Source organism: Sphaerodactylus townsendi, linkage group LG03 (assembly GCF_021028975.2).
Source record: "Sphaerodactylus townsendi isolate TG3544 linkage group LG03, MPM_Stown_v2.3, whole genome shotgun sequence".
NCBI lineage: Eukaryota > Metazoa > Chordata > Lepidosauria > Squamata > Sphaerodactylidae > Sphaerodactylus > Sphaerodactylus townsendi.
The window spans coordinates 8,555,867-8,568,581 of record NC_059427.1 but is presented as its reverse complement, the minus strand read 5'-3'; the positions used below and the strand labels follow the sequence as shown (position 1 = coordinate 8,568,581).

The following is a 12,715-nucleotide window of genomic DNA, read 5'->3' as shown; positions in this document are numbered from 1 at the left end:
GGCAGGCGGTAGCATTGTCATGGTACCCCTGGGACGTGCTCATGGTACCCCAGGGTACCACAGAACCCTGGTTGAGAATCACTGTTCTAGAAACTGGCATTACCACAGAGTTCCTAGAACATCAGTTGACATTTGGCACCACATCTGGGTTTTTGTCTGAACGTGACATTGGCACAAAGCCTGATGTCATTTCCACCCCCACTGTTTTTCTCATCAGCCTGAGAGGTAATGGTAGACGGGAAGGCCCACTAGCATGAGACTGCCTGCCTGAAGCAAGCACTTAGCTTGCCTATCTCTTGTGGTTACTTGTGTTCTCTACGGCAACCATTTTGTGGTTGTGCCTGTTCTTAAAATTCCAAAATGTCCACAACCTCAACAAGGTTTGGGACAACTGTTTTGTGGAATCCTAAATAATTATTTTCTAATCTGAGAAACAGTCATATGGTCTCTCATGCAGTCCCTCCCAAGTGCTAAACACGTATATAAATTTCCTTCTGTACTTTTATAATAAAAGCGGCCTCAGCTGAACATTCCTCTATTCCATGTGGGTTCTTTGATGTTTAATCAGCAGCCACTTCTGACTGAAGCACTTCTCACAGAGCGAGCACTTATATGGTCTCTCTCCTGTATGTGTTCTTTCATGCCTGAGGAGGTCTGAGCGCTCAAAGAAGGTTTTCCCACAGGCCGAGCACTGATATGGTTTTTCCCCTGTGTGCTTCTTTTTGTGTTTGATGAGGTTCCAGCTATAAACAAACACCTTTCCGCAGGCCGAACAGTTGTAGAGTTTCTCTCCTCCGTGGGTCTTTTCATGTTTAATTAGGAGGGAATTTCGAGTGAAGCGCTTCCCACAGCTAGAACACTGGAAGGGCTTTTCCTCAGCCTGGGTTCTCTCATGAAGTATCAGGCTTGGCCTTGGAGAGAAGGTCTTCCCACTGTATAAACATTTTCGTGGTTTGTCCAATGCATGGATTCGCTGATGTCGCATCAGCAGGTCCTTGCGAATGACGTTTCTTCCACCCTGTAAGAGTGAGTCCTGATCTGGGAGTCCTTCAGGTCTGGGAGGGATCAGTTCCTCTCTGAAGGTTCCCTCAACAACAGTGTAGGTCTCATTTTTGGGCCCTGCTAGGCTTTCGTTGAGAATCCTCTTTGCCCCACCAGGAGTGAATTTGCACAGCCTGTTCTTTGGAGGGGCTCTCTGCTGCATATTGGAGGTCTCCTGAGATCTTCCTCCTCTCTCAGAGATGGTCTCCATTGCTGTCCTTTGGAATGCACCACCTGTTTCCATCAGTTCCAAACAGTCCATAGGACTGGTTTTCCCTTTATGCTTTCTCACCTGGATGTAGCCTTTTCAAATAAAAACAAAAGGAGAAAAAAACAATTGAAGATCAAAATAAAGCAATGATACATATAAATCCAGACAGCTTAATTACTAAATAAAACTCTAAAGCAAAACATAAATATATAGATGAGAATGTCTTGTTTATTTTATCGTTTATTAACTGATGTTGTAAACCACCCCGAGTCTCTATGGGGAAAGGCGGCCTATAAGTTGAATAAAACAAACAAAAAATATCTTTGATCAAAGCCAGATGAACAATACAGTCACATTAGCTGTTCCATACAGTTTTATGCACATGACCAGATAAGTTCAATGTTTGTAAAATTCTTTTTTTTGTAATGTTGATAACTATATATGTAAACAAAATTACGGTATTTAATTTTATCCGAAAAAGCTTTACATGTTGACATTCTTCTCTGCTTTCAAAGTACAGCAAATACCAACCTTGCAGCTATTATAATGTAGATGGAAAATGTTTTAAACTGCTTGGACATAGAGGCTCTTTCCGCACATACAGAATAATGCACTTTCAATCCACTTTCACAACTGTTTGAAAGTAGATTTTGCTATTCCGCACAGCTGCAAAGTGCATTAAAGTGGATTGAAAGTGCATTATTCTATATGTGCAGAAGGGGCCAGAGAAAGCATAGTTCAGTAAAAGAAATCCAGGGCAGGCAACAACATCAGAGCATATCCCCTTTACCAGCATAATTGTCACCATTTTCCAAAATGTTTTAGTTCTAACACTGCCCCACTGTGTGTGGAAGAAGTCTGCCCAAGTCTGTATCACATAACATAAAGAGCGACACAATTTTTTGAGAAAAGTTTGACCTGATTCCCACCTAACTTTACAAAGGGTTTTTATAAAAGGATTATATTGATTATATAAAAGATAGTGAGCTGATGCTCCTTGAAGCCATGAGAGCTTCAAATGAAGTCAGATCTCTATGAAGATGCCTTTGTGGATTAGTAAAGGTGTTGGATAGATGACTGGGAAGGTAATGGTCAACAACCCCATAAACATAGTCTGTCTAGTGAACATTGTGACCCATGGGTCACTAATGACCCAGCGCTTGCACAGGGGATTGCTTTTACCTTTATGTCCTTTATGACCCAAGCAGGGAGAAAATATTACTTAAAGTTCTGTATTATGCAATAAATTTCAGGGTCCCTGTTCTAAGAGTAATGGCAGCTTTGACAAGAAGCCTGTAGGAGATTTCCAGAATGATTGCAGCAGTGCATCCAATGACATGAGGGGACAATTATCAAAATACTCCAGCTAAGACAGAAAGAGATACAGATTAATACAACTCACCAGCCACAGAGTGGCTGGCAACAATCCTTACCGTGAAGTCTGGCTTCCTCACTGATCTCTGGCTGGGCCTCCTGTAGTGGCTGCCTCTCCTCAGGCCCAATCAAAGCCACTTCTGGTTCTAAGGGATTCACAGCCACCTCCTTGCGTTTTGTCATCACCTGAAAGAAGAAGAAGAGATGGATTTATGTCCCCCCTTTCTCTCCTGCAAGGAGACTCAAAGGGGCTTACAAACTCCTTTCCCTTCCCCCCTCACAACAAACACCCTGTGAGGTGGGTGGGGCTGAGAGAGCTCCGACTAGCCCAAGGTCACCCAACTGGCATGTGTTGGAGTGTACAGGCTAATCTGAATTCCCCAGATAAGCCTCCACAGCTCAGGGGGCAGAGCTGGGAATCAAACCCAGTTCCTCCAGATTACAGTATACCTGCTCTTAACCACCATGCCACTACAAGAGCAGCAGAGATCCATTATATGGTGGAGGGGGAAACACTGGGCAATGCCTTTGCTCCCACAGAGCAACTTTTCACTCTTGCCAGCTTAATCTAGGGCAGCCCATCCTCAGTCCTTGGACAAAGAAGGTCACCTCCTCCAATTTACTCCAAGACCTATGGGGAGAGGCCTTGGGTTAGTGCTAAATCGTCTTGTAGACATGCAGAAAGTCCCAGGTTCAATCACTGGTATCTCCAGATCTCAGATTATGGATTATGTGGAAGAGTTTCCCCTGAGACCCTGGAGAGCTGCTGCCAGTCAAATTAAACAAGACTGACTTTGACAGACTCAGAGGAATTACCTGTGCCCACACCAGACATGCCTCCCCCACCCAATGACTGACCAGAGTGAAACCATCTCACTTGTTGTTTCGCTCTGTGGGCCTCCTGCTGCATCTGCAGGAACTCCTCGGCCAGGACCACTGCTTGTGTGCAGTTCTCTGGGCCGCTTTCCCTCACCCAGCTTTGGATCTCTGGCGGCAGGATGGTTAGGAACTGCTCCAGAATCAAGAGCTCCAAGATCTGCTCTTTGGTCTGTTTCTTCACTCTCAGCCATCCGTGACAAAGTTCCTGGAGTCGGCTATATGTCCTTCTAGGCCCCTCAGCCTCCAGGTAACAGAAATGGCGGAAATATTGGCGCTGCTTCTCCCTCCGCATGGCATCACCACGCAAGATGGCCGCCTTAACCTTTGGGTAATCGCCTCTATCGTGGATATCCAAGTTGCTAAATGCATGTTCAGGGTCTCCATTGAGAGCTGGGAAGAGTCGGGTCACCCACTCTTCCTTGGGCCACCGACAGGCTTCAGCCACTTGCTCAAAGGAGGCCAGAAAGGCTGCGGCGTCATCCCACGGGGCGAGTTCCTGAGGCAACTCTGGGATTACCCAATGAGACTGAGGGCTTTCCATAGTCTTGAGGAATTCCTGCCATTGGACTTCCCATTGCTGAAGGGAGCCCTCAGCTGGCTCCTGTTTAACCAGAACTCCTTCAGGTATTCTTTCCAAGACTTCTCCAAGAGTTCCCTTTTGGAGGATGTGAACATCTTTGCAGCCACCGTTGGCTCCCCGTTCTTGTGTCTTCACTGGATCTTCCTCCATTTTCATTCTGGATGATCCAGTCGTTACAGTCACTCAGTATCAAGGCGTTCCAGTCTGGTGTGATAAGAAAAAAAGATACATAACAGAAACAACAACAAAAAAGCAGAGACAGGTAGAACAGCTGTTTTTAAAGTGCATGAGCATCAGAAATGAGAATGGCTTTGGAATTCTCTTCTACTGTAGGAGTGGGGCATCTTGTGTGGGTGTGTTCTCCACCATTTGCAGAGAGACAGGAAATGATGAAATTCTTCCCAGTGCTTCCTGTGAGGTCCTGAGGTCAATTAGCTTCAGTATTTTTCCTGTCTCTGCAGAGAGCAGACGCGTTTTTTGTGGCTCTGGCAAAAAACCCTATTCGTGTTCTGTGTGTCTCAGTCTGTGTCTGTCTGTCGTCTTAGAGTGGTGAGTAAGCAGGGGAGAGAAAAGACTATCGGGGGTAGCTCAGCCGCCGCTTGAAAACATCCCACTCTCTCCCGTCACCCCCCCCCTCCCTCCTTTCCAGTAGTCGACCGATTAGTCATGGAAGCAAGATCATTCTCCCCAGAGCGCGAAGCCTTCGCGGTTTCTGCGGCCGAACGCACCCGCTCAGCAAAGTCCGGCGGCCATAAGGAGGGAGGGGGGAGCTCCACATCGGCCCAAAAAGACGCCGCATCGCAGCGCGCGGGAAAATCCGGCGCCTCCGGGCATGCGCAATCGCATCAGCCCGCCAAGAAAAAGAAGAAGAATAAAACCACCGGGAGTCTTGCGCCTTCCCAGGGCGCGCCTTTTATGGGAGACTCCACCGCTGACTCCTCCAGCCTTCCCAGGGTGTTGGGGCAGTCAAGCGAACCCCCAAGCGGGCCTTCTGATCAGCTGGTTCTTTCCTGTGAACGTAACAGGCAAGACCCATCGTCTCCCGCGCAGGGAGATCTGAATTCAGGGCAATTGACTCCAGGCTCGTCCTGGATGAACGCGCCCCCTGCTGTCTTTGCTGAATTCCTCAGTCGTGAAATTGATAAGGCACTCGATGCCAGAGAGCAAAGAGCAGCTGCTGCCCGCCACACTTCTAGGCCCCATAGATCCCGCAGTCCCCATCGAGAGGACTCCGGCTCTTACAGAAGGGACCCTTTAGCCCTACCCTATGGGGAGGAGGAAGAATTCTCTAGCCTAGATGGTTCTGAAGGGGGAGAAAAATTCTCTGACACAGAGGAAACTCCCGAACCACCTACAGAGCAATCCATTCAATTCTTTAAATTAGAGGAAATCCAATCTTTAATTTCAAAAACTGTCTCCGCCCTCGATTTACGCGACCCAGAGGACGCGGAAGAACAAATTCCCCAGCCCTCCATCTCTACTTCCAACAAACCAATTAAGGGGTACCCTAAAGGTACATCTTCTTATTTTCCCAATGACAACGGGGGAGAAAAATACTTCCCAGTCCCCGAATGCTTCGTTAAAAGGATCCAGAAGGAATGGCTTAATCCCACTGCCCATAAGGGCCTGCCTCTGAATTTTAAGAAAAAAATATTTGATGCCCCCACAGTTTCACGTTCTGCTTCAGAACCCCCCAGTAGATGCCCCTGTGTCCATTCTACATTCAGGCGCACTGGTAGCCAAAGAGGGGGAGGGCAACATTAAAGACCCGCTTGACAGACGATCTGAGGCAGCCTTGCGTAGGTCCCACGAGTGGCTGGCAGCAGCCATCAAGACCCTCACGCCTTCATCCACCGTAGCTAGAGCCTCCATGGTGTGGCTGAAACGCCTTCTTGAGATGATGCCAGCTGAAGCTAAAGGGGTCAGAGAAGGCATTGAAAGAGTTCTCACAGCAAACTCCTTTATAGCAGACGCCACCTTCGATGCCATGGCCCTGGTTGCGAGAGCCCTAGCCTCCAACATGATAGCGAGACGCAACGCCTGGATCCGCCCTTGGCAAGCCGACTTACAATCAAAACACGTAGTAGCGGGATATTCATACTTTGGGGGAGCGCTCTTTGGTAAAGAGTTGGACGAAGTTCTTGTCCAAACCAAGGACAACAAGAAGACAATGCCAAAGTCGGTTCGGGCACCCGATAGGTCATCAACCAACAGCAAATTTACATTCAGGTCCCACAAGGCTTTACCCCGCACACAACGCGACGGTCAGAGACCACACTGGCAGAACCAACACTCCTTTCGGGGCTACAAACCCTTCAAACAATACAACAAACCGGGCAAGCCCTTCAATTCCAACAAGAACAAACAATGACTGTCGAAGCATTCCGGTGGGCGGCCGTCTCCAACACTTCCAACACCGCTGGCAAGGAGACCATGTGGACAAGTGGACAAAGGAAGTCGTCTCCACAGGTTATGTGATAGAGTTCAATGTCATCCCACACCACCACTTGTTCATTTCGCCGCTGTCCAACGATCCGGCCAAAGCCAAAAGAACTCTGGAAGCAGTCTCCCACCTGACCAAAATCCAAGCTATCGAGCCAGTACCGACACCGGAACGTTTCTTAGGGACTTATTCGCATTTCTTCACGGTCCCCAAAAGAAATGGGGACTGGAGAGCAATCCTGAACTTAAAACGTATCAACAAGTTTATTCGGATTCCCAAATTCAGGATGGAAACCCTTCGGTCAATCACGGCAACGCTCCGCCATCAAGATCTACTGACTTCCTTAGATCTGACCGAAGCCTATTTGCACATCCCAATTCACAGTGCCCACAGAAAATTTCTGAGATTCGCCATCCAGGATCAGCATTACCAGTTCAAGACGTTGCCCTTCGGGTTGGCCACAGCCCCAAGAACGTTCTCAAAGGTGCTATTGGCCCCGGTCATCATGCTACGGGAACAGGGGATACACGTCTATCCATATCTAGATTCCATTCTAATTCGGTCAATGCTCATCTCCTAAAGCTACTCACCGACATCGAAGTAGTTCAAGAAACACTGGCGTATTACGGTTTTATCGTAAACAAAGAAAAAAGTTCTTTCACTCCCTCTACGCGACTAGAACACTTAGGCGCGGTGCTGGACACAGTCCAAGACTCCCTTTTCATACCAGAAGGGAAAGCGGAAAAAATCAGAAAGACAACTCTACAGGTCGTGACCAACAAAAGGTCGTCCCTACTAAAACTGGCAAGTCTTCTGGGAATCTTCATCTCGGTCATCGACCAATCTCAGTGGGCGCGGTTTCACGCGAGACCTCTCCAACGATTCCTGCGTGCCTACCAGCTGGACATTATTGCCAAGAAAGACAAGAATCTGACCATTACCCCAGCTGTTCGGCAGAGTCTGCTGTGGTGGACAAAACGTGCCAACCTCAGACGGGGGAAGCGGTACCTACACTCTCACCGCCTTCAAATTTTCACGGACGCCAGCCTCCAGGGCTGGGGGGCCACTCTCAACCACCAGTATGTCCAGGGAACGTGGTCCCAGGGAGAAACGCAACTACACATCAATGTCCTGGAGACCCGAGCGATTCTTCTCGCCCTTCGACACTTCCGGCCACAGATTCATCATCAACACATAGTCATAAGAACAGACAATGTGGCCGCGAAGATGTATATCAACAACCAGGGAGGTTCCAGGTCAGCAAAACTCCATGCAGAAGCAACCAAAATACTCAGTTGGGCAGAACAGAACCTGATATCACTCGAAGCCCTACACATCAGAGGGGTCCAGAACCTAGAGGCAGACTGGTTAAGCAGGGAGAACCTGTGCGAAACCGAATGGCGACTCGATCCACTGGTCTTCGAGCAGATTTGCAGCACCTTCGGTACTCCAGAGATCGATTTATTCGCCTCCCAGAAAAACCATCAATTGCCGCAGTTTATGACCCGGCATTACCACCCACAGGCAGTGGCAACGGACGCACTAAACGCGATATGGCCCCCGGGCCTTCTCTACGCCTTCCCTCCCTTTCCCCTAATCCCACGCCTCCTCCGCAAGATCATATCAGAGGGCGCCACGGTAATCTTAGTAGCTCCCAGATGGCCCAGGAGACCCTGGTTCTCCACCATCCTGGAGCTGTCCCTCTCAGATCCACTGATCTTGCCAATCACTCCCGAGTTCCTGACACAGGGTCCTATAGTGCATCCCGATCCCGCCTGGTTCAAGCTGACCGCGTGGCTCTTGAACGGACTAACCTGAGGAGCAAGGGATATTCGGAAGAAGTCGCGGCTACAATCCTGACAGCCAGACGCAGGTCCACAGTCAACATCTACAACTCCTCATGGAAGGCTTATGTCAGGTGGTGCCATCGCAAACAATTTGATCCCACAAATCCATCCATCTCCGTCATTCTGGAATTTCTGCAACAAGGCTACTCAATGGGTCTCAAGTGTTCCACCTTACGCAGACAACTGGCGGCGCTCGCTACCGTTACTCCTTGTGTGGACAACAACCCTATTACCAGGCATCCAGATGTCTTAAACTTCCTGAGAGGGGTAAAACTGTCCCAACCTGCGGTAGTCCACAGGTTTCCTTCTTGGCGACTGAACGCCGTCCTTGTCGGGTAATCTCATTCAGGTCCCTGCTCGAACCCATACAAACGGTACACATCAAGTGGGTACGAATGAAAGCGCTATTCCTAGTTGCGATAACATCTGCAAGAAGAGTAGCGGAACTCCGGGCCCTTTCAGTAAATTCAAAATTCTGCGTTTTTCACCAGGATAGAGTATGCCTACGCACAGACCCTACCTTCATCCCGAAGGTTAATTCTCCTTTTCACGTGCGCCAGGAGATCGTTATACCAAACTTCATGCCAAATCCTTCTCACCCTAAAGAGAAATCATGGCATACCCTGGACGCGCGGCGTGCCTTGAAAGCCTACATAATTAGGACAGAGGAATTGCGCAAGTCGGAGAGTATGTTCATCAACATCAGCCCTCCCAACGTAGGAACGCAAATGTCTAAGGCTGCGATCAGTAGTACCCTGAAAGCGTGCATTTGCGAAGCATACAAGGCATCAGACTTACCGATCCCTATGGGCGTCACCGCTCACTCAGTTCGCAACGCGGCGGCCAACGCCGCGTTCCGAAATCATGCATCGGTGGAAGACATCTGTAAGGCCGCTACCTGGTCTTCCATTTCCACCCCATTCACACTATAAAATTCAGTCCCTAGCCTCCGCAGAATCGGCCTTTGGCAAAAGGGTACTGGAGAGTATCATCGGGGAATAAAGAAACCCAACTAATTCGGGACACCACTCGGGGAGGTCTCATCAAGATGCTCCCACTCCTGCTGGCAGAAGGATCCATTGGATACTCACCGTGAAGGGTCTTTCTACTGTAGGTAAGTGGGGCATCTTGGCCCTCCCTAGTTTCATTTGGTTCCCGATTTTACTCTCCTAGTAATCAACTAAATTCATGTTTCAGACTGTTTAACGTTTAGGGTTACTGTTGTTATTGTTGTTCTTTGTTACTGCCGAGCCGTTGTTTTTTCTTCCCAATCTTTTTTGGCTATATGTTCCTGTGACGTCAAGTGCTATACTACTTTGCCAGGAGGGGATACTGAAGCTAATTGACCTCAGGACCTCACAGGAAGCACTGGGAAGAATTTCATCATTTCCTGTCTCTCTGCAAATGGTGGAGAACACACCCACACAAGATGCCCCACTTACCTACAGTAGAAAGACCCTTCACGGTGAGTATCCAATGGATCCTTCTGAAGGGTCGTTCTGTTTTACAAAAACTTTGAATCAGTTAGAATGGTCTTCAGAATCTTTTATGGATATCAGTTTTAAATGATGTTAACACAAGGAGGAGGAGATGGTTTTTACATCCTGCTTTTCTCAACTATGAGGAGTTTCAAGATAGCTTACAAACTTTTTCCCTTCCTCTCCCCACATCAGACACGTAGGTAGGGTTGAAAGAGTTCTGAGAGAACTGTGACTGGCCCAAGGTTCATGTGGAGGAGTGGGGATTCAAACCCAGTTCATCAGATTAGAGTCCAGTGGCTACGAGTCACCATCACAAAATAGCTGCCATAAAGGCTGAAGTCAACCAAGCCACCTTGGGAGGTTCCAAGCCAAAGAGTTCTCTGACATGCAGACAACTCTCTTATGGAAAAGGGGCACCTTGCAGGCCCAAACCTGATGTCTCCTGGCTTCTTCTTAAGTGTCTCCTGATCCATTGAGGCCCGGGAAAATCTGGGTTGGCTATTTCCTCTGGGAAAGAAGCAAATCAGTGCCAGGAATATGATTGATGGGTTTCATGCTTCCCCCGGATGTTGGGGATCACTCAGTCAGAAAGTCTACACTAGTATCTGGGTGATCCATGTTCAAATCACCATTCTGCCATGAAACTCACTGGGCAATCTTAGGCCAGGAAGTGAGGAAGGAAGCATGTCATAAGCTGCCTTGAGGTCCTCAGAGGAAGGATAAGAATGTCCTAGATGTTGTTAAAAGGAGAAACTAAAGTTATCTCCTCTATCACTTCATCCTCACATCCTCAACTCTGTGAGGAAAGGTAGGCTATCAGAAAGGACGTCTGGCCCAAGATCAAGCAGTGTGCTTCACAGGTGAGTGAGGAATTTATGAATATCAGACGATCCCACTGCTGGATCACAGCAATGATCCATCTAGGCCAGTGTCTTGCCTAACACGATGTTCAACCAGTTCCTCTGGAAGGTCAAACACAGCATAGAGACTGAGGTCTTCCCCTGATGCTGTCTCCCAGCATTAGCATTCAGAGGCTCATTGCCTCTGGATGTGGAGGTTCTCTTTGGTCACCATGCATAGCCATCAACAGAGATATCAGATTGGGAGAAAATGTCATTTATTTCCCACAGCCAGCCCGTTTTTGCAAAAGTTTCACACAATGTGAAGTCAATTTATTTATTTACAGGTCAGTCCCCATTTTGCACTGTGTCCACACAACAACCTTTTGAGGTAGGTTGGTCTGAAAGTAGTTGACTCAAAGTCAAAGAGAGGATTTTAACCTTAACCTCTGAGGTCTTGACACTCTAACCACTACACAACACTGAGATGTACTGAAACAAATGAGAAAATGCCCACTGAGAATAACAGGAGGTTTCCCAAGAACCTCTGGGGATAATGGGCGCCAGAAATGCCAGTTGACTTGCATGGGTTCCATTGAGGCACACTGACCTAGTGAAGAGCTGCAATGAAAATACAGAAAGAATTTATAGAAACCTGCTCTGGGCAATAAAAAAAAAGTTTCAGTCAGAGTTGAAAAGGTTCTAGCCCTGGTTGAGGACAGTTGGACAATTTTCAGGCCACGCATCTCCATTAGGTTGATATTAGTTCAACGCAATGCTCTCCAGTGGGTATATCGGGAGAGGTGATCCTGCAGGTATGACAGTCCCAGACCATTTAACATTGTTAAGACCAACAAAGTTTTATTCTTGGTAGAAGCATTTGTGCGTGTACATGAATGCTCATATTAAGAATGAAGAATAAATTAAGAATAAAACTTCGCTGGTCTTAAAGGTGCCACTGGACTCAAACTATTTTCTGCTGCTACCCACCTGAATATGAGCCAGGAATGACAGCCTTCCGGCTTAGAATGCCAGTCCCTGGGAGCTGAATGAGTATTGTGGGATAGGAATGACAGCTCCCATAGTGGAGCCATTTATGGGACCAACATACAACTCTAGGGGCTGTCATTTCAGCCCCAGATACCAATCATGACGTTCCCAAGGACTGTGATTCCACTCTGGGGGCCTGTCATTCCAATCTCAGTGAAATCATGACGTTCCCAAGGACTGTGATTCCACTCTGGGGGTCTGTCATTCCAGTCCCACAACACTTTTGCTTCTCCCAGGGGCCGTCATTCCACCCTGGGGCTTGTCATCTCAGTCCCAGAGCAATCATGCTACTCCTGTTATTCCACTCTTTAAACTGGCACTCTAAACCCAGAGCAGATTTCTCTAAACCCCTTCCACATTTATGTTGCTACTCTTCTGTACTGTACTGGATCCCATACAGGTCAACGGACACGGCACTCTAGTTCCCCGTATCTCCAATGGGCCTTCAGGCACCCCTGATTGTTTGCAATGGGCAAACTTTGTCACCCCCACGTCCAGTTTGGGGACTGGAAGGGAAAATTCAAAGCCTCACCCCAACACCTTTGCCAACTGTATTCCTGGTAATTCCAGGTGTTCTACATTTCAGAGACAAGAATGGAATTATGGGAGAGACTCCTCTCTCAGATTGGAAAGGGGGTCCCATGGGATTGCAAACCCCCCATTGAGGAGGGGTTGTCATGGGATTGCAAAGCCCCGATCTGCCCTAAAAAAAAAAGCTGCAGAGAGTTAGGGAATCTTTGCTTCTATTTGGAAAGACCTGAGACCAGATAGATATTTCCATGATCAACAGTAGGGGACAGAGGAAGTTAGGGGGAGTCTCTTTTTCTGTCCCCCCTCCCCCCGTGTTGTATCCCTGCCAATTACCCCCCCTTTTTTGGGGGGGGGGTATGCACCCCTCCCCCGGAACTCACCTTATGCACTTCCACACTCCACAGCTTCCTCCTCCTCTTTTAGAAATGCTGAACCAAAC

At 48.0% G+C, this 12,715-nt stretch overlaps 1 protein-coding gene across 1 annotated transcript; it reads right to left on the bottom strand.

The window, feature by feature from the left end:
* Positions 1 to 6: 6 nt before the first annotated feature.
* Positions 7 to 12,715, bottom strand: LOC125428709 (zinc finger and SCAN domain-containing protein 31-like). The gene is made up of 4 exons (XM_048489279.1): positions 12,657 to 12,715; positions 3,504 to 4,289; positions 2,686 to 2,812; positions 7 to 1,344 (listed from the first exon to the last, which is right to left on the bottom strand). Exons 2-4 carry the CDS (start codon positions 4,239 to 4,241, stop codon positions 536 to 538), a joined length of 1,674 nt encoding a protein of 557 aa, XP_048345236.1. The 5' UTR covers positions 4,242 to 4,289; positions 12,657 to 12,715; the 3' UTR covers positions 7 to 535.